Here is a 21,959-nt window from a genome sequence, read left to right on the forward strand (position 1 = left end):
CAGATGCAGGAAGCAGGGGCCACACCAACTTCACAGGTGGGCTGGTAGCTGCTCCATTTGGCCTATTTTCCATGCAGAGTGAGTAGGTCTTCTTGTTCACCTGTTCCTGTGAAGATACTTAGCTCCCTAGGACGGTCCAGGTCTCAGAGTTCTGTCTCCCTAACCAGACAGTAGACTATGACTTGCAAGAGTCATATCCTGCTTGTCTTTAAAATCTCAGTGTGCAATACAGTGTAAAGGATATCGCAGGTGTTTACAGTCTATGGACAAAACCTAGGACTGATGACTTGAAAAAAAAAAGTATAGGTTATCAGGTGATGGCACACAGAGTATGAGGCCAAGACTGAAAAGTTCAATCGGTAGAACCTCATTCTGAGAAGGGGACAAGAGGATGTGTGCCTTTCTCCCTCACCCCCCATCTGTCCATCTTCCTATTCCCATCTTTTTAGACTCTATCTACTCATCAAGTCAACCCCTATATAAGGAGCTGCATCTGTGTCCAAATGTGAAGCAGCTCCCAAAACACAGACACTATTCAATCTCTGTTAACTGGAACTTAGGATTGTACTGAAGAAAAAAATCAAGGAAATATTATCAGCCGAGTGTGGCCATGGCTGTCGTATACTGAAGCCTCAGGAGAAAAAAAGGGGGGGCGGCTTTTCTTAGAAAAGAATATTGTGGAATGTTATTTTAGTTAGGCAAAGATGTGTTACATTTATATTATGCTACAGAATATTACTTTAACTATGTGATGGTGTGTTACATTCATTTCTGCTGCCTTTGTTAATGATGTAAAGACATGCTTCATTTGGTAGTGCTGCATCTATTTAATTATGTAAAGATGTGCTGCATTTGTTTCACCTTGCCTGCCTTAAGGCACCTGATCGGTCTAATAAAAAAGCTGAATGGCCAATAGCTAGGCAGGAGAGGGATAGGCAGGGCTGGTGGGGCAGAGAGAATAAGGAGCAGAAATTTAGGCTTGGGAGAGAAAAGGAGAAGAAAACCAGGGACAAAGAGAAAGACATGCCTGGGGCCAGAAGCCAGGCAGCCACCAGCCAGCCACACACAAGAAGCAAGAAAGTAGGATACACAAGAAAAAGAGAGAGAGGGAGAGAGGGAGGTGTGGTGTTATTGTGTTCTCCAAAATATTGTGTACTCTAATAAATTTATCTGGGGTCAGAGAACAGACAGCCACTAGATACAAAGGCTAGAAAATGGTGGCACTCACACCTTTAATCCTAGCATTCCAGAGATAGAAATCCCCTCTGGATCTCTGTGAGTTCAAGGCCACATTGGAAATAGCCAAGCATGGTGACACGCCTTTAATCCCAGAAAGCCAGCCTTTAATCCCAGGGGAGTGGTGGTAGAAAGCAAAAAGACATATAAGGCGTGAGCACCAGAAACTAGAGGCATTTGGCTAGAAGATTTTGGCTGGTTAGGCATTTGGCTGGTTAAGCTTCAGGCTTTTGAGCAGTAATCCAGCTGAGGATCCGGCGAGGTGAGATAGCTGTGGTTTATTCTGTCTCTCTGATCTACCAGCATGGACCCCAATAACTCGCCTCAGGTTTGATTTTATTAATAAGTACCTTTAAGATTCCTGCAACAGGGAGGGGGAGGAAGGGGAGAGAGAGAGGGAGGAAGGAAGGAAGGAGAAAAGGAAAAGGAAAGAAAAGTAAAAAGCCCAAAGCCAAAACATAAACAGATTAAAATAAGAGCTAAGATAAGGCTGAGCATTCATAACTGATAAGAAATATCAGTGTCTTGATTTGGGAGCTGGTTAGTGGCCCAAAGGAAGAAGCCTGCTACTAAAGAAGCTCTGGATAGTTATCATATGGGGGTGAATGACAGGGGAGAAAAGAAAACATGGAGGAAAATCATAAGGCCAACTGCTCAGCAAAGGGTCATTGCTCATGCTTCAGAAGAGCCACTGGCAGCCAGGGAGAGCTAGCTACTCAAGGAAAGGAAAAGATGTTTCATGCAGAATGTGTTGTGTCCTCAAGTGGCCAAAGGTGAGAGACAGTAGTGTCCCTACAAGAAACTGGCAGTATTGACCTGGGAACTGTCTGGGAGACAGATTGAGACACGAGATTAGAAGCGCTGTGGATGTGGCATGGGTCACACAGGGGTGGAAGTAGGGAAGAGGTACCCATGCCGAGGAGGTCAGTGCACAGCCAGGTGCCAGTGAAGAACACAGCAGTAAGATGAGTGGCAAAGGAAGAGGATGCCTCTTGGGATTCCCAGCAGTGACCACACAAGCCTCCATGAAACCCATTCAGACACAGGCCTGGAGCCAAGGAGAAGCACTGGCCTGGGGAGGGTGGGTTTGAGTTGCACTTGTCTGTGAACAGCGGAACAGCGGCAGGAGAACAAAATCTCTCCACATCCTTTCCCACTGGAGCTCTAACTGAAAGTGATACTCGGGAGAATGTGGGTTTTGACAGCTGCCTCTCTGAGGCTTCAATGGCATGTGGAAGAGATTTGTTCACAGGCTGAGGCAGCCTGAGCCTGCAGCTGGAAGACCAGCTACCCAGTCTGAGTGTGTCGATCCTATCCTCTTCTTCTGTCTGCTTCTTCCCTAACCTAGACACTGGGTATGGGGCATTGTTGTTGGTTTTTCACTCTTTTTTGGCTCTTTGTTCTTTTGGGGGGGGGCACCACCCAGCTCCCAAATAAATCACACATGGAGACTTATTCTTACTTATGACTGCCCAGCCTTAGCTTATCTTGTTTCTTGCCAGCTTTTCTGAACTTTAAATTATCCCATCTACCTTTTGCCTCTGGACTTTTCCCTTTTCTTTCTTCTGTATATCTTACTTTCACTCTTACTCCATGGCTGGCTGTGTGGCTGGGTGGCTGGCCCCTAGCATCCTCCTCTCCTCATTCTTGCTCCTCCTTTCCAGATTTCTCCTATTTGTTCTCTCTGCCTGCCAGCCCTGCCTATCCTGTCTCCTGCCTTGCTAATGGCCATTCAGCTCTTTGTTAAACCATCAGGTGTTTTAGACAGGCAAAATAACACAGCTTCACAGAATTAAACAAATGCAACATAAAAGAATGCCCACACACTCCAGAAGAGAATTTGACATTGCTGCTGCCATTGTTGCTGTTATAGCAGAGGTGGCCACCACTACTACTATTTCTGGGATTACAATTTCATAATTGCTTACTACAGTTAGCACAGTGGAGACCCTGGCAGCAAAAGTAGCTACCACAGTTAATTAATCTTTCATTCTATTGGGCATGATAAATTTAATTCAATAGTTATATACATTTCTATTGGCTTTGAAAATTATAAATTTATAAATTCAAGTTCCATTTGCTTTTGGGATACCATCTTACAAGGACTCCAATTTGCAGTAAGTCTTGTTAAGGAAGGGAATGGCTCAGTTGCCTTTAGCCCACTGGCTATGGGTGGGTTAGGACTTCTGTTGGTCTTTTCTCTGTCGAACACACAGATTGCAAGTCCAGCGCCACTTTGAGATCTTTGGCAGCAGTTAACTCTGCAGCTCACACACGATTGAGCCTGTATGATAATGAGTATTCAGAGACGGGTAATGCCTGAGGGGGGGCGCTCACCAACCTAGACAGAGCGCCTGTGTGGCCTGGGCAGGCGTTTCCATGATGGGTAAGGTGGCCTGCTGACATCCCATGCAACCTAAGTCAGAAGCTCATTTATTAGTAAAAGGGGGACCTGTAGGGCCTTGGCCCCCGTTTTGGATAACTATTGCCTTGCTTGCTGACCTTGACCTTGATATCCTCCCTATGTTAATTCCCTCCCGGGTTTCACCCTCCCGAATGCTTAAGGGAAGTTCCTTGTCTATGTATCCTGCACAATGGGCGTTAACAGGTTAGATGCAAGATTGTAAAACATCTGTAGCGAACTTCTGCCCTCCAGGGTTCTCCCATTGTGCTGTAAGCCTGTATTTAAGACCTCCTCCCTCCTTCAATAAATGGCATTGGGCATTAAAAATAATAATAATAAAGAATACAACACATCTTTGCCTCATAAAACAAATGTTCCACAGCATAAACGAATGTAACACATCTTAAAACAATATTCTAGAACAGGGCATTCTAATGTCATCTACAGCCTGACAAAAGCCCAAGCTTAGGGGATAACTAGCCATTGGCAAGTTGACCCAGTATATGGCAACTTCACTTGATGAGGAGCTCCTCAGTGACCCATGTCTTCCCAAGAGCCTGGCTCTCTGTGTAGAAAAGAAGGAATAGAAGGTGTGAAGAAGTACAGTGAGGGGGAAGCAGGGGAGAGTATACTGGCCGGATGTTCTATTGTTCCTTGGATATCCAAAGTGTCTGATCCAGCTAGCTTCAACTCTTATCTCACTGGGGTCTGGGTGTCCCTAGTACTGGGCAGAGTCTCACAGTCCTCATGTGTTGGCACCATGTGGGTGGGTACAACCATAAATGGTAGACTAAGGCACTGGGGGTACCAGTCCAGAGGCTCCTCACAGAGACTGTCCCCAGACAGGTCTGCTCCTTGACAACCTTGTTCCTACTGCTCATAATAGAAAGTGTGTGTGTGTGTGTGTGTGTGTGTGTGTGTGTGTGTGTGTGTGTAAGGCCACTACTGGCCTATAGGAAAAAAGCAAATAAATGAAAGCCTTGGGTATAGACCAAGAATTGAGCATGTCCAGTGGATAGAGGTATGGATGTTCACTAACATGAAGCACTTTCTAAAATTTACAACAATGCCCAAACCTTTATTCATTAACATACACCCACACTCTCCCCCCCCCACACACACACACATAATGACACATACTCAGATTAGTGAGTATGGCTAGCCAAAGGAAACAGGAAGAACGGTGACGGCCTAAGGGACGGCCAGAGAGTTTCCAGTAACACCTTAACAGCTGCAGAGAAACAAGATTTAGATCAAAGCCTGAGAACCTCCCTTCCCATCACGCACGAAAGTAAAGCAACCGGCATTCCAAGGAACATGATGGTGGTCTGAAAGCCACGCTGAGCCTGGACTGACAGGCCAGGTGTGATGGAAAACTCCCACTTCTCCTCACTGTCACAGAGTGGTCCTGCCAACCAGCCTTGCCTGCTGCACTCAGCTCTGATGCTCCAGGCTGGGGACTGAGGGCGGGCTGCGGAACTGGGTGGGGGCGGACTACCTTCTCTCCAGCTGGGCATGAGCAGTTGATGGTCTTCAAGAACCCAATCTGTTCGCTACCAGGAGTGGGCAGCTGTGGAGGAGCAGGCGGAGCCTCTGTCACCACAGTCACCTGACACTGGAAAGAAAGGTCAAGGGGTCAGAATCTGACTACTTCCTGGTGAGGACCATGATATATATCTGGGACTGAAGGAACTGGGCAGGCAAAAGGGAACCCAGAAGCCCCCGACCACACGTGAGTGGACGGGACACATCTAACAGCAGATGCCAACTCTCCTAAGGCCTTAGAGTGAATAGGCTAGGCAGCCAAGCTCTAGACACTGGCCAGCTTCGCAACCTACAGGAACCACTTAGCCACCTTGGCCTCAGTGTTCACTGTGTAGGATGGAGACAAGGGGTTTCCTTTATCAGCTTCTGAGACAGACTGAATGAGACTGCTTAGGGAAGCTTCTATCTACAGTCTCATACCTACACACTTCATGGCCTTACCCCTCCTCTTCCTATCCTCCCTGAAATCTCTCAGCTACTATTGCCCCTTCTTTCCTTCCTTCCTTCCTTCCTTCCTTCCTTCCTTCCTTCCTTCCTTCCTTCCTCCCTCCCTCCCTCCCTCCCTTCCTTCCTTCCTTCCTTCCTTCCTTCTTTCCTTACTTATATACTTATCTCTCTCTCTCCACACTTATATCCAGGTGTCTCCAGATCCCAGCCCCTGCATATTATAGACATACTAAGAAGAACACAGTGATGGAGCCCTTACTGTGTCCCTGGGCCTGGGCCATCAGGCACTGAACGTGGAGCTCACCCTTCAACCCTGGGAAGCAGGTTCCATCCCAACCCCACCTTTCAAGCATGACTTGGAACTAGGGTTTGGTAGAGAAATAGGGAGGAAATGGGATGTGAGGAGTGGATGATGAGGCCTGAAGGGTGTGGACCCTGTATTCAAAGGCCTAGTGGGTCCAACCCTCGGCTCTGGGGCCATTAGTGTCCTGACCACCATCTTGCCTCCTATCCCAAAGCACTGTAGCTTCCCTCCTCTGAGCACTGAATGTATAAGTCCACTGTGATCTCTGGGGGAACTCTCCAACCTATGCCTTCCACACTTCCCCAAAGCTGGGTCTCAGCATTTGCCTGGAAGCCTTGGGGTCACCCTGACTGAAGCTCTGTTTAACTTGGTTTTCCCAAACTCATGCTCTGTGTAAATGGCTAGAAGTAAAACATGAACCCAGAATCCCCCACACACACACTGATGGCCGGCCAATGCCACCCTGGCCTCAACTGTTAATTCCTGAACCCTGAACACTCAAGCCCCAGACGCCATACACATTTCTGGCCCACTCTGCATGTCTGCTCACCGGACCCGTCGGGATATCACAGCAAGTCTCCAGTTCTGCATGCCTCGAGTCACAGTAGATCACAATTCGCTGCAGGTCAAACTGGAAAGGAACATGAGGAGAGAAGGAAGAACTGGAATCTCTGTGGTATGAGACAGCCACTTGCTCTTGGGATCCTTCCCACCCTGGGCTGCACTGCTGGGTTGCATGGGGAGGCTCTGCATTGTCTGTGTACCCAAATGCCATCTAGAGAAAGCCTCTTTGTATGGGAGGCTCGAGGAAAGAGGTGAGCCCATGCTTGCTTCCACTCTACAGGGATCGTGGGCTTAGCCCCAGGCACACACATAGGCACACCTGCTCCTATCCAGGTCACCACTGCTGCAGGCAACACAGTACACTGATGATGGGACAGGTCCCAGACCGAAAGTTCAATGTGTCCCTACTCTCACCCTGTTGGGGCATCATCTCCATGTAGTAGCTTACATGAACTTTTGAGATAAATATCTACTGCTCATTCCACCTTTCATACCCTCCACCTAGACTTAGAAACTGAAAACATAAAGATCTCCATATGTAAGAATAGTAACACACACACACACACACACACACACACACACACACACACACACACACACACACACACACACACACACACACGCAACTTCTCCACACTCTGGCCTGTGCACATGGCTGCAAACTGTAAAGTTATTGCAGGCCTGGAATCTGTCTGCTTTCCGGGCCCCAGGCTCATGCAGTCAGAGACTGGTCTGCAGAAACCAGAACCAGAACTGCCTTGAGTTCTGGCTGAGGATGTCACACACTAAATACAATTCAGCAAACTCAGGCTGCTGCCCAGGCTCAGTCCTTCCACAGTCCGCCCTGATTTCCAATCAGCTTCCTTTTCTGGACTGACCTGGGCCTGTCCACACACTAAACTCTTTCCCATACATCCTGCCCTCACAGTCCCACTGCCCAGGAAGACTCTTCCCTCCTACTGTTCACAGGCAGGCTGCTCTCAACTTCCACCTTCCTCTTACTAGCCAGGCTCAGGCTCACTCCTCTCTTCATCCATCCTCACAATAGTACCTGCCATGCAGCTACACTATGTATTTCCTTCACTCTCCAGAACCTATTTCCTCTGCTACAACAAAATCTCTGTGGGAAAAGACTCTGTTCTCTCTTGTCCCCAGTTCTAGGGCAGCCCCTTGCCACAAGACAAATGTGGCCCAGGCAGACCCTCAATGGATGAAAGAACGTTTAACAAACAGAACTGGTAGGTGAGGGGCTCTGCCTGTGTGGGGCTGGGGAGCCTTCTGCTTCTACCATGTGCTCCTCAAAGCACAGCCCATCATGCCACCTGGTTCTCTTCAGAAGGACAAGAGCAGATCTACGCATGGCTATTTCATTTCCTGTTGAGGCACCAATGCAGACCAGGAGAAAATGTCAGAATGCATATTCTTGATTTGGAGCGAGACTGGTCTTTAGGAGACAGCCTGCTTTCTACATTAGCAGCGATCCCCTGACCACAACTGGGCCATCAGACAGGGCTAGGGAGCTAAGGTTGGGAGGGGCCCCAAATTCCCACCACTGCCTTTGATCCTTGATACTCCAGGAACCTTAACTCTCCCCACCCACTGTCTCCCCAAGTCGCAGAATCTCTACCCATTCTATCCTTCTGGGCCTCATTCCTGTCTGAGAGCCATACTCCGGTTCTATCTATAGCAGCTGTGGGCTGAACTATCTCCTGGGTCAGGTCCCAGCTCCCAGTCTCCCACCACATCCTCCACACAGGTACTCATTGAATGGCTCTTTGCTAGCTTGTGTGTGGAAACAGATTAGGAAGAGCTAAAAGCATAACCTGGGCCCTGCCAGGCTGAGTCTAAGGTTCAGACCAACTCGGCTGTCACGAAGTCACCTCAATTCTCTGATCCTCCATTTGCCCTTTAATGATACGGTCTCACAGAGCTATAGAGGGTAGTGAGGGGCTCATAGGATACAGTGCCTGTCCCACATCAAACCTAGATAAGCTGAGGCCTCTTCGCACTGTTTCTAAGACCCCAAACCACATGGCCACAAGTATCCTAGCCCATGAGGTGGGAAGCATATAAAATATACTGACTCTCCCTCTAAGCATTTGACCGAGAAACACAACTAGGGATGAATGTCAGAAGCCCCAGATTCCTTAGGGTTTGAGACCAATAAACCTTTCTCACTGACAGAGGGAAAAGGTGGAATGAGAGATCTTCCCACTTAAGGAACTGGTCCCTGTTCCCACATTCACAGTGTTGGATAAACAGGGACGCTTCCTGGCTGAGTGTGATGGCCAAATTCAAGAGTCAGGGTAGGACCCAGACCTAGTACCAAATGACAAAGACTGGGCTGGAAGAGACACTGCTCTCCTTGTGAATTTACAACGTGGCACAGCTCCTTCCAGTCTGTGCCTGACTTGGCCTCCTCAGGGGGACTAAGCGGTGTCAAGCACTGCTGTAAGTCGCTCAGTGTTTACAGTAACCATACAAGGGGGCCCCACTCACAGGCCACCAGAGTTTGTACTGGACGCACAAACCAAAGCAGAAGGGCAACAGACACTGCCCCACACTGGAGTGCTGAGCTCTCTCTGGTTCTGCTTAAGAACTGGATCATGGTTATGCATAGGACTGGCCGGTCTCACAGCAGTGAACTGCCTGATAATGCTCATGGAGGCTAAGCCCTTCCAAGGAGTAAGATCACCTGTGTTTGTATTTCTCAGAACCACTTCAAGCAAGTGAGCCGGATGTGGGGCCAGTGGGAACCGGCCAAAAGTCAAGGAACATGGAAGAGTGGATCCCTGGGTTCCTCAGCCCATGGACACCTCTCTTGAGACTCTGGAGAGAGGCAGAGGCCTGAGGGAAGCAGGCAGGAAAGGGAAAGAGAAGCCTGGGGCCTCTGGGAATGAACATTGAAGAGCTGAGTCAGGGTTCTGAGTCAGGGTTCTCCAGAAGATAACAAGCTCATGCGCCTCATGGGTCTGAGTAACTACCAACTCCCCAGCACCTGCTCACTGTCTCAGCAGCTGACTCTTAAGAACCTCAGTGCATTCCAGCTCCATGCCCAGTTGCTACCCCTGCACGCTGACCCAACCAAGACCCCTACCTCTCTGCCTCCTTCGCAAGCACTCTCCATCTTCCTTTGGACCCCTCTCTGCAACAAACAGAGATTGCTTGGGCATAGCACTTACTCACTTTTGCTTTTTTGGACGAGTGTCACCTGCAGGCTGATTTCCAGGATACATCCAGAAAGCTTTGGATGTTTCCTAACTATCTCTTCCACCTCATGCTTCAAGCTCCTACCCTCTGGCAATCCTGCTCCCAATAGATACATTCTACCTTGTAGCCTTTACCCTCTATGCATAAGTTCACTTCCTCTAGGAAGCCACCCTACATACCTCTCTCAGCTCCCTCCTCACAGCTACCATACTTCTGCAGTTTAGATACCCATCCTATATGTTCCATGATACATGATGCCAATGTCTATTGTGGCATTTACTTAACTAGACCGAATGGTCTCAGTGAGTCTTCCTTCTGTAGAAAAACTGGGTTTGTCAAATTCACATCTTTTTTGGTAGTCAGGCTCAAAATAACTGGGTACCCACAGTATATCAGACAGTCAAGCATATACAGAAGACAGACAAGCAGCAGCCACCACAATGGAGCTTGTGCTGCCCTGAGAAGCTACTAAAGCATACAGTAAGCACCAAATGGGTGCTCTGATGCTAATGCTGCTCTGCCACTTTGATGCTGCTAACTAATGTGGCCTGGAAGGACCAGTTTGCCATGCAAAGGATATAGGATTTAGAGCCTGTGAGCCCTCTCCATGCTGGCCCATCCCAGGATGGTGTGGCACCACCTGGGTATGATTTGTGGTTCTGTGTGTATTTGACTCAACTCATCAAAGTACCATTGTCCCTTGGTACCCTAGAAGCCCTCCCCCATAACAAAACCTAATGACGTTGAGCCCTTTATTTCAAAATGACTAGTGTTTGCATGTCAATCTTATGCTCCCTTATAGGCACCAGTATCACCAATGCTAAGCAGAGAATCTAGCAAACAGAAGGATCTCAATGTATATACAATGGATGGATGGATGAATGAGTGAACAAATGAGGAATTTGGACTCCAATTCCGAGTCAAGTGTCCTTCCTCCTCAGAAAGTCCATGGTGATGATTGATAAATTGATGATGAATTAGAACTACAGATATGGGGGACACTAAGGCACCAAGATTCCAGGGTCCACTCTGATGGCCCTGGCACTGACTACAAGATTCCCTCAGGTACTCACGTCAATGGGCACACTGTCGTAGAGACGCTTGCCAATCACAGTCTTGCCCTGGATGTCGATGTTCTCCCTCTCCTCGATGGGCAGTGTCTGAACCAGCACACAGTCAATGTAGAGGGATACATTCTGGGCCTGGATGCTTAGAGCCATCTTGTGCCAGTCACGGTCAAAGAGGTCATCAACCCGGGGACCTCGGAAGACCACCCTGACTGCATCCTTCATGGCACCCACAGCGTTGTACTCAACTGCCTTGTTCTCACCATCCAGCCGGATAGAAACCTAAGGAGACAGGCAAAAGAATGCTTGAAGACCTACTACATCCCCTGAACATAATGGGGTAAAGCAGGGACAGAGAGGGGAAGGTCGAGTCAGTCCTAACAATGCTGACCCATCCAACTGTGACTCTCACACCAGGATGCTCAGGTACCTTTCCGGCTTTGATTCCTCCTAAGCATGAGGGCATCAATAGCCACTTAGCAGGCTGCTCAAACCTGGGCAATAATTAGACTGACTGTGCCCATCCACAGGGCACAGGTCATGTACTCAGTGTGTGAAGAGGCTACCGGGGCTTCTGTAAGACTTCAAATGACCAGTGAAGAGGGACTGAGGCATGACACCAACCAGAAATCCTAATTCCAGGGTCTCTTAAGACCCTGCCCTCCCTAATGTAGATGTCAAGTGCCAGTCTGCAACCAGATGGGTGAAGATTCAACTGCAGCTCTATGAGAATGAAAACCCTTAACTGGTGAGGGCCTTGACTATCTAGGTCACTCATGCACACTTGGCCCTTTGCATCATCTCCTAGCACAGAGAAAGCACCCAGGGTTGTCTAACCTTTTGGCTCCTCTGGGCTATATTGACATCTTCAAAGTTCATGCTCAAGAACCAGACAATCAAGTTACAAAAAAAAAAAAAAAAAAAAAAAAAAAACCTCACACAAAATAATCTCATAACATTTTAAGTACATTTTCAATTTTATGCTGGGCGACATTCATAGTGATCTGTGGCTGCACACAGAACACCTCTGCAAGAAAGGTCATTTCTGTTTGCTTCTGGTGGATGAATAGTTATGTTCTCACCCATGCTCTCACTTCTTCACTCCCCCCAGGATGCTCACTGAACATGCTGTGTGGGACAGGCAAGCCAAGTGTCGGGAATGCAGCAGTGAATGTGTGGAGTCTTGGGCAGTTCATGAACATAGGGGCCATCAACTAAGATTAGTCTTCATCTGTCCTGACTCAGCCCCGCCCCCCTGCTGCCACTTCCTGCGGTTGTTAATCCAGGGTTGCATCAGCATCCCTTTGCTGGTTCCCACTCCTCTTGCCCCACTTCCACACTCTTAACTCCAGCCACTTCATCATCATCATCATGATTATTATTATTATTATTAGTAGTAGTAGTAGTAGTAGTTCAGCAGGTTAGATGTTGCCTGATCAACCCAAACCAGAAAGTAGTTTCAAGGCTTTGTGACTTCAGGTTATTTAACCTCTCTGCACTGTCATTTGCAAAATGATATTAAAAAGTGGCACTTATGCTGGGTGGCAGTGGCACACGCCTTTAATCCCAGCACTCAGGAGGCAGAGCCAGGAGGATCTCTATGAGTTCGAGGCCAGCCTGGTCTACAGAGCAAGATCCAGGACAGGAACGAAAACTACACGGAAAAACCCTGTCTCAAAAAACAAAACAAAAAGTGGCACTTAACATCATAGCTTGCTGAGGGTAAAATAAATAAGTATACATGTAAGCAATTTACATAGTATGACTATGCCAGACTCTACTCTAAATCTTAATTACAATAGCTTAAACAGGTAAGATCACAGACAGAAACCAAAGTCTTTTCTAATAATCCTGGTTTGCTTCCTATTGCTCTGCTAAAGACCATGACCAAAAGCAACTTGGAGAAAGGGTTTATTTCATCTTACAACTCCCAGGTCCCAGATCATCACTAAGAGAAGTCAGGACAGGAACCTGGAGGCAAGAACTGAAGCAGAGGCCATAGAGGAGTGCCACCTCCTGGCTGTCTTCCTGGCTTTCTCAGCTTGCTTTCTTATATGACCCAGAGGTGGCATTGGCCACAGTAGGCAAGACCCTCCCAGATGAATAACGCATCAAGAACCGCCTAAAGGTCAATCTTATAGAGGTATTTTCTCAGCTGAGTTTCCCTCTTCCCAGATGACCTAAACTTGCATCAAGTTGACAAAAAAATTAATCATCGCACCAATACACATATACCTTTGGAGTCTAACAGACTTCTCATTTGTCCAGACATTTTAATTGATTTGTACTTACTCGCCTTTACAGTTATAGATCAACACATGATGTTATTTCATTTAGTAATTGTGCATACCTGCACACCTGTTTACTTAAAGTCCACTTTCCCATCCTTTTAAACAAACGCTTGGTCTTCTCCTTTGTTAATCCCTGTAATACCAGAGCATGTGGTACGTGGTGGCATTCAAGAAAAAGGTGCTGAATGAATGAATAAATCAATCAATGGAAAAGCAAGAGTCCCTGAGAATAAATAAAGGTGCCTGAACAAAGCAGAGAATTGGCCAGAGTATTCCAAACACAGCCCTTGTCTTCTAGGTTCTCCTTTTGACTCAACCTCCTTTCAACACAACGAAGGGGTCCCTCATATTCCTTTTAATTGGCTCACCTGCATACATATTACAGGTGTCTGAACAGCCGAAAACAATGGGCTCCTCTCTGTCTAATACAGCACATACAGTGTGATTGTTTCATGATTGAACACAGCCCTCCATTTCCTCAAGGTAGTCTCACAGACCTCAGTCCTGGCCCTGACCATCTCTGGAATTCCCTGTAGACTTGGCTTCCCCATGATGTTTGTCTCAAGCAAGCAAGAAAGCTAGCCAAGGTAGTCACAGGCTTAAGTCCTGTGACCACCAACAGTAGCTGGTGACCTCCCAGAATCCACTTCATCTCTCAGATGCATCAGCAAATTGTAGTAGCTCCATTTTCCAGCTCTATGTGAACCCTGGTTACTCCAGCAGGAGGGCAACAGCAGACCTGGCAGACAGAGAGCACAAAGCTCTGCAAATGCCATGAAAGAAAGAACCCAGACGTGGGGGTGTTACGGGTTCATCCCAGAAGAATGTCATGGCAGGTGCCCAGTCCCACCCGGCCAAACTAGAGAAACTGAAGAAGCAAATCTATGGTTAACAGACAGTGGTGGTGGACAGGAACACAGAGCCGACAGAAGCCTGTGAATGCTTTCAGTCTCCCACACATAGGAAACTGGATCCCTCCATGATTAACTCTGAAAATGAGTTTACACCTCAGTGGGACCACAGATGCAATGGGAGAGCTATTCAACAGGACTGAAGACCCAGATAGGAGTAGAACAAAAGCACAGACTTGGGAGCCTTAACTGTGTGGGTTCAAATCTCAACTTCTGCTTTTACTACCCATGCCAAACAAACTCAGTTCAATTCCTGAGCCTCTCTGTGGCTATTTCTATTTCTTACCCTGAGATGGGCATGGTAGCACCAACCTATAGGCAGGATAATGAGGACGACTCAGTGCATTAAGACTTGTGAGCCATTTGAATTATACTACGAGCAGATTTGTGTCAGTGAACAGTGAAGAACAATGCCAAGGCCTTCTATGACCACAAGGAGAGTTCATCCTATCCTATTTTGGTCTGTCCTATTCTTTTTTTTGGGGGGGTGAGTTTCGAGACAGGGTTTCTCTGTGTAGTTTTGGTGCCTGTCCTGGGTCTCGCTCTGTAGACCAGGCTGGCCTCAAACTCACAGAAATCTGCCTGGCTCTGCCTCCCAAGTGCTGGGATTAAAGACATGTGCCACCGCCACCCAGCTCTGTCCTATTCTAATTCTTATTCTTATTTGACTCTTCTACTCTATTCTATCCCATTCTATTCTGTTAGGATAAATCCTATTCTACTCTGTTAGAATAGACTAAAAGTAGTGGCGGAATGTCCCGGCCATTGCCCACTTCTCCTCACAAGGTTCCTAGCACCTCAACTGTATCATCTCGTTTACTTATTTTAAGAGAAGAGGGGTAAAGGAAGAGAGAGAGAATCAAAGAGAAGAGCTTAGAAGGAGGTGGTCCATGGGGATGGGGAAGGGGGGGCAGAAGTGGCTGCTGCTGATTGTCTCTCGGACCACAGTCCATGACTGCCAGAGCCCAATTACTTGGCAAGCTTTTGTCCTGTTTTAGCCACATATTGAGAGTTTCTCCCAGCTGAAAGTGAGAATGTCTGCATGTGCACATTTCCAACGAGAGGACAAGGCTTGAGGCTCAGGCCTTTCAGCACCAAGAACAAGTAGATTGGGACTGGATCAAGAATGGAGGGTGGTATTGCTTTCCTTTTAGAACAACGCTCTGTGTTGAAGGCCTTGGCTTTGCCATCTGTCCTTCCTCACAGGGTGGCATGCTGTTGAGGAATGGTCGAACTGAAATCCAATACTCCAGAGGTGGGTAAAGACAAGTGTGTGTAACTTCACACGAGAGAAAACTTAAAAAGACAACCTTCATTTATACAAGAGATCTACTCGTGACAGATCCTACCACACATCAGGCTCTGCTGGACGCTTTTGCAAATGTGATTCCATTAACACCTGTCTCTCCCACCCACAATCCTTAGTAATTATTCTCCTTTTCCACTTTCAAGCTAAGGAAGCTAAGACTCACAGGCCATCCTACCCCATGGCCCACACCATGAAGAGAGGCAATACAACATTTGGCCAGGTCCACCTGACCCTGACCCAGTTCCTTCCACTTCTTTATGAGGTCACCAATGGAGAAGGTGCCGTAAGACAACAGAGCATGTGGTCACTTCTCTGTTTAGGCAGAAAGCCTCAGTGGACAGAGGGAAGAGGAGCTGGGCCTACAGGTTCTTTGGGGTTCTGTGCACTGGACCACCCAGCTTCTGTCTAGGCCCAGAACTGAGCATCTTGCCAAAACCACAGTAGTCAAGACTACTTCCTGGGAGCAGGACACAGCACTTGCCCCAGAGACAGGCAGCATTACCCATACCTGTGGGATGCCATACTGATCGATGACCTGCCAGATGTACCAGTCTTCTTTCCGAGATGTTTTCCGGAACCGGAAGGTTGTGACAAAGGCGTACTCATCGGGCAGACCTTGGGGGAATACATCCCTGAGAACAGAGAGACAGACTTACGGTACAAGGATTAGTGAGGAGAGTGGGGAGCTAGTAGAGGAAGCTTCCATGTCTGCTCAGCTACTGAGTCTTGGTGGTGTGAATCCCACCCCCACCCCCCAAGGATGCCCATCCTCTACTGGCTCATCACCCTCCCAATGACTGACGGAATGGTTGCAGTGGAGACTTCCAATCTTCACCTCTCCTGTCCTGTTCCCATGTTTATTTTACCAGGGATCGTATACCAAGTAGCTATAGTCTCAGTGTACATCTTCATAAAATCCTAATGCCTAGGTGGTCATGAGAGTGGAACCCTCAGGACAGATCGGTGCCCTTGTAAGAGAGGTCCCTCAGTATTCGGTATTTCTGTCACATGGTATTACAATGAGAAGACACCATCCGTGAAGACCTGACCTTAGACAACAAGCCTCTAGCTCTTCAAGAATCTTCTGCCACTTAAGAACCATGTAGACTATACAGCATTGTCACTAAGACACAGGACATCCTCTTAGAAATTCAGTAACTATGGAGGCCCAAAAGCCAATCACTCTGTGCCTGCCCAGGGCATCCTTGGGCCACCCCTCCTTCCACCTTCACCCATGTCATGGACAGAGACACCTGCACTTCCTCCTGAGCCTTAGCATAGCCCTGCAAAACAAATTTTCTTCCTTTCTTCCCCCCTCCCTTTCTCTACCAACAGAGTTCTGCAAACAGTAACTTACACACTTGCTCATTTCATCAGCTCTCACCACCACATATTCAAATGAATGTAGATTCAAAGCACCTGGTCTTGGCCTCACAGATCTCCACAGTTTCCTTGTGGTGATCCCTGTGAGAAGGTCTGATAACCCCCTGTCCGTCAGCTCTACCACAAAGCCCCTAGAACAGCAGACTTCCTACAGGTGCTAAGGAATAAAGAACCCTGAAAGCTGTCAAATGCAGTCTTTATGCAAAATCCTCTCTTTCCCCAGGCCAGGCTAGTTTTCTCAGAGGACATTGAGAGGGGTAACCTCCCATTGCCACGGAGGACACCACACCACGAACCGCCACTCCCTCTGGACAGCAGTGACATTCCTCCTACCCCAGTTGTGAAAACAATGGTGCCTCTAGACACCACCAGATCTTGCCGACTTCCCCTGGTGAATACCTGTGTTTTACCTAGGATATCCATACTATCAAAACAAAGTTCAGCCTATTTTTATAAGGTTTCTTCAATAAATTACACACATGGTCTTAATACAATAATCTAAGAGTTGATTTTAAAATGAGTACTTTGAGAAACTTAATATAAGGAGGACACTGAGTCTTCATTTCATTCTACCCTAGAAAGAACTTGTGAAGGATTATTTTTGATCTTTGCATTGTCGGTCAGGACCCCTGGACTCTTTGGGGTTAACTCAAGGAGATTTAGCAGACAGAGTTCACACCCAGAGGGTCTGGTCTCTCCATAGTTTTTCTCTTAACCACCAGCCAACTGTTCTTTCCTTCTGTAGAATTTGGCCAGGAAGGAGCCAAAGTCTACCCTGGGGGCGGAAGACTGCCTCTGGGAACACACATAGCATGGATTTTGCTACTGGAGGAGATGGAGGCTGTCTGGCCAGACATCCAGAAAGGGAAGTGGGAAGGCGTCTGGGTTCCTGGTTCTTAGATTTACAGATCCTCAGGGACCCTTCATGTAGCTACAGAACTCCTGAGCTTAGACTGGTCCTCACTGATTCTCCTCTGACAAATCCAGGCTGAGAGGTGACCCAGTTGTTCAATATCATCTCTCTGGTCAACAACATCACCGAGGATCATATAGAAACAGGAGGCAAAGAGCCTGTCACCTTCAGCACCTAGGCTTCCCTCGGGAGTTAGGAGGTCCTTTAACCACCAAGCATGTAGAAAAAGACAGAATGTCACCACCTAAGACACTTTTACTTTTTTGTTCATTTCATTCATAAATTTGTCTATTGTTTTCTTTCTAAACACACTTTACTCTTATTATTTTGAATTATCTCAACAGACATATGCAAGTGTGTGCATCCAAACAAAAGATTGTGTGTGTGTGTGTGTGTGTGTGTGTGTGTGTGTGTGTATTAACACACACATACACAGAGAGAGAGAGACAGAGACAAAGCAATGCACATATACATACCTACACACATATAGTCTGGGGTGGAGGAATCAGTTTAATCAAGGCAAGGGTAGGAAATCCAGTGAACAATTCTTTCCATAAATAATATAGCAGGTATGAAATTACAGCGCAAAGGACAAGGCTTTGGACTTCAAGTACCTGACAGGAGGCCAGCTTCTGTTTCCTGTTATCTGTGCGATTTTAACAAGTGACTGCCTTCCTTAGAGTCTCAGATGTTGTACCAGATAAATGAGAGTAATGCCTGCACTGCTCACCTCATGTTATTATAGTGAGAAGCAAATGAAGGAAGAGGTGTAAAAATGCCCTTGACGTGTTAACGAAATGAGTAACGTTGAAAGTGACATCTTTTTGCAGTATGAATAAAATTAACTTGCAAATTAAATCATGTATGTATAAGGATGAATACATTTCAAAGTACTAGAAAGGGAAGGGAAACTATCCTTTCTTGAGATGTCTGAGTTGCTAAGCTATGCTGTATGAAATGGAACACACACAGTAATCCCTACTCAGGAAACTGCCAGTGTCACAGAGGCTAAACTCATCACCCAGAAGTTGTGCCCAGTCCTCTGTTCTCTAGAGCAAGAGCTTAAAGATGTTCTGCTGATTGACAGGTGTCCCAGGAGAACAAGACATCTCTGGCAATGGGAAGGGTCCTCTGTGAGGCATCCGCCACATTTATGTAACACTCTCCCTTTTGTTCTTTATTGGCTTTTCCTCTAAATTACATACGATGCTTTTTTGTTTCTGAGTAGTGTTGCTGGTGAATTCATAAGAAGGCATGAAGTAAGAGTGGAGTCTGGAGCCTATCTTTGCATTTCCCTAAGAAGAGCCTGGGACCAGGTGATTCACATCACCCCAAGCATCTGTGCACCATTGCAGAAAATGCTCAGTACCTAGGAGGTCAGAGTACAGCCTCTGTTCCACAGGTGAAAAGATGGAGCTCAGGGAGGAGTCACGTGCCTCGTTCTCCTTTACTCTCAGGGAATGCAGGTTTGGAGCCATGGGTGAGATGATGCTACAGTATAATGCAGAGCTGGCTCTCGGAGGATGCTGAGTGAACTCAATGCTGTGTTCCAGTCTGTGTTCATGGCTCACCATGGGTAGCTGAAATCTGACTTCTCTCACTGTGGTCTAATTTATGCTGTCAAGAGAGAGCCACCAATCCCCTGCTATAGGCAGTGGTTAGCTCAGTGATGGACTCTGGAAGAGACCAAGACTTAGGTCTCTCACAAAGTTTCTAACGAAGCAGCAAAGACAGTTTGCAAAGGACCAACTGCATAGTTTGATTCACTGGACGCAAATTCACCATGCTCAATCAATGCAGGAGTGTGCTATGAGGAGAATAGAGGAAGGGAAGGTCTGTCTTAGGGTGGAGGTTCCCCAAGAGCAGCAGCTAAAGCCCGGCAGTTGAACTATACTCGAAGGAGGAGCAGAGCTAGAGAAAGGGACACAGCAAAGGTCTGGCAGTATGAGGAGGTACCTAGAATTCTCTAAACACACAGGAGTCAACAAAGGATGCTTGGGTCAGACCATGAGACACTGAAGGTGATTCCAAATTCCAGTCTGCCATTTATGGCCTCTGAGTTTAAGAAGTCATAGAGGCAATTAAAGAGTTACAAAATGGAGGAGGGATCTCATGATGCAGGAGCATCCTAGTTTTCAAACCCTCTGCCTATCTCTGGTGAGCATAGAGCACTCATTGTGGGATCATGTTTAGCCCTTCACTGGAGATACAGCAGGATCAGACACTGGACAAATACATGTAGCCTAGCTTCTCAACATCACAAAGCAGGGATACTCATCGCAGGTGGAAACAGAAGAAAAAGGAGACATTTGGTAATGTATAAACAAGGCACCCAGTCAACAACATGGGAACTGGATCTTCGCTGACCAAAAACATTACATGATTCTAGGAGATAGACATTTGCTAGGTGTGGCCATGGCTGGTCCATAGGAGGTGATATGTGGCGATAAACATAAAATGGTTGTTCTTTAATGAGTTGAAAGAAAACTGCATCCATAAATGGATGGTTAATGCCAAATGAACAGATGAGCACAAAATGAAGAGAAAATCATTAGCACAATGAGCACGGAACTGCAAAGAACGAGCTGAACTTCCCAGATCAGCAGCTAAGTTGCGTCACCTGAGTGTAAACTTCACCAGGCACTCTACCAAGTGTGTTACAGCTCAGCTCAGTGCTGAGTGAGCAGCTGTGGCAGGCTGCACCCTGCTCCCCAGAGCATGCAGATGATCTGAAAGGAGAAAGGACCACTCACTCAGTTCTCTGCACCACAGGGAAGGAACCCATCCGTACATAGGAACTCTGTGCTCCATTTTCTCTCTTCCCCAGGATCTCCTTCACACTGAACAAATCCATCAGGTCAAAACCTGTGCAAACAGAAGAGTTGGAAGTGAGTTTAGCAGAGGAAGAGTATGACAGAGACATGAACAGTGTCTTAGTTAGGGTTTCTATTGCTGTGAAGAGATATCACAACCACAGCAACTCTTGTCAAGGAAAACATTTAATTGTGTTGGCTTATACAGTTCAGAGGTTTAGTCCATTATCATCATGACAGGAAGCAAAGTAGCACACGGTAGGCACAGTGTTAGAGAAGAAGCTGAGAGTTCTTACATCTTGACTTTCAGGCAACAGGAAGTTGTCTGAGACACTGAGTATGGCTTGAGCATATATGAGACCTCAAAGCCCACCTCCACAGTGACACACTTCCTCCACCAAGGCCAGATCTACTCTAACAAAGCCACACCTCCTAATAGTGTCACACCCTTTGGGGGTCATTTTTTTTTCAAATCACCAAAACCGGTTAGCTCATTATCTTCAAAGGCAGCCCACCCACTCTGCCTCAAGGAGTGGGGACTTAGATATAAGAACACATATTAGGAAGACAAGAGGAGCTGAGCCTCAAGTCCAATGCCAGGATAAGGCACTGGGGAATGCAGACACTGGCCCCCGCACTGGAATGTGAGAACCAAGAGCATCCTGGATCGTGGTTAAGTACAACAAGACAAATGAAGGTGTTTTGGTTTCCCCTGCTGTGGGGACGTCTGTGTTCCAGAAGCGCAAATGTGCATGCAGATCCTTTAGGACATGGGTTCTCAACAGTCTTAATGCTGTGGCCCTTTAATACAGTTCCTCCATGTCGTGATGAGCCCAACCATAAAATTATTTTCACTGCTCTTTCTTAACTGTAATTTTGCTACTGTTGTGAATCGTAATGTAAATACTTTTGGAGATGGAGGTTTGCCAAAGAGGTCATGAGAACTGCTGCTTTAGGACCATCCACAACTTAAGGCTTTCCTTTCTGCAGCCACACTGCTGCCTTTCCCTTGGATCTTGCTGGGATTGCTGGCTGTGGCTTTGGAATCTCATGATTTTAAAGAGAGAAACATGAGAGAGACATAAACTAACTGCCTTTGCAGTATTTGCATTAGTAAACTGTGAGTACTTCAGCTTGCTTTGATTTCTCTTAAAAGATTACTAAGGGCCATTGTCAGCACAAAGTAAAAGAATAGTCACAGCCGAGGGCTTTAAACTGGGGGAGTAGTGAGCATGGAGATGGAAGATTAATTCTTCTCAGACAAATATTTATGGGAATCTGGCACATTTTATGACCAGCAGAGGTCTCTGGTTGCTGCACAGAGGACAGCGAAGATGCCTAGATGCCCAGCAGATGAGTCTGTTCCAACCATGACACGAGACCCTGAGTGTGCACCATTCAGTAGCAATCCTCTCTACCATCCGAAGTGCATACTTCCATGGTAAGATGCTCTACCTAGAATGCCTTGGCCGATATGGAGAGTTGGAAAGCCCTGCAACCTAGGCCCACCAAGCCTCCAGAGATCAACACCTGTTCTAGAGGCTGACAGTGTGATGGAATCT

General features: G+C 47.0%; 1 protein-coding gene across 1 annotated transcript in view; it reads right to left on the minus strand.

Moving 5' to 3' along the window:
- Col22a1 (collagen type XXII alpha 1 chain) overlaps positions 1–21,959 on the minus strand; it is a 233,247-nt gene that overhangs the window by 183,530 nt on the left and 27,758 nt on the right. Inside the window, exons 4-8 of the mRNA XM_037197519.1 lie at positions 20,338–20,456; positions 15,797–15,920; positions 10,784–11,059; positions 6,487–6,567; positions 5,139–5,255 (exon numbers count right to left, since the gene is read on the minus strand). Of these exons, the coding sequence (XP_037053414.1) occupies positions 5,139–5,255; positions 6,487–6,567; positions 10,784–11,059; positions 15,797–15,920; positions 20,338–20,456 (717 nt within the window). The remainder of the gene's footprint in view (positions 1–5,138; positions 5,256–6,486; positions 6,568–10,783; positions 11,060–15,796; positions 15,921–20,337; positions 20,457–21,959) is intronic.

Source organism: Peromyscus leucopus, chromosome 20, assembly GCF_004664715.2.
Source record: "Peromyscus leucopus breed LL Stock chromosome 20, UCI_PerLeu_2.1, whole genome shotgun sequence".
Taxonomy (NCBI): Eukaryota; Metazoa; Chordata; class Mammalia; order Rodentia; family Cricetidae; genus Peromyscus; species Peromyscus leucopus.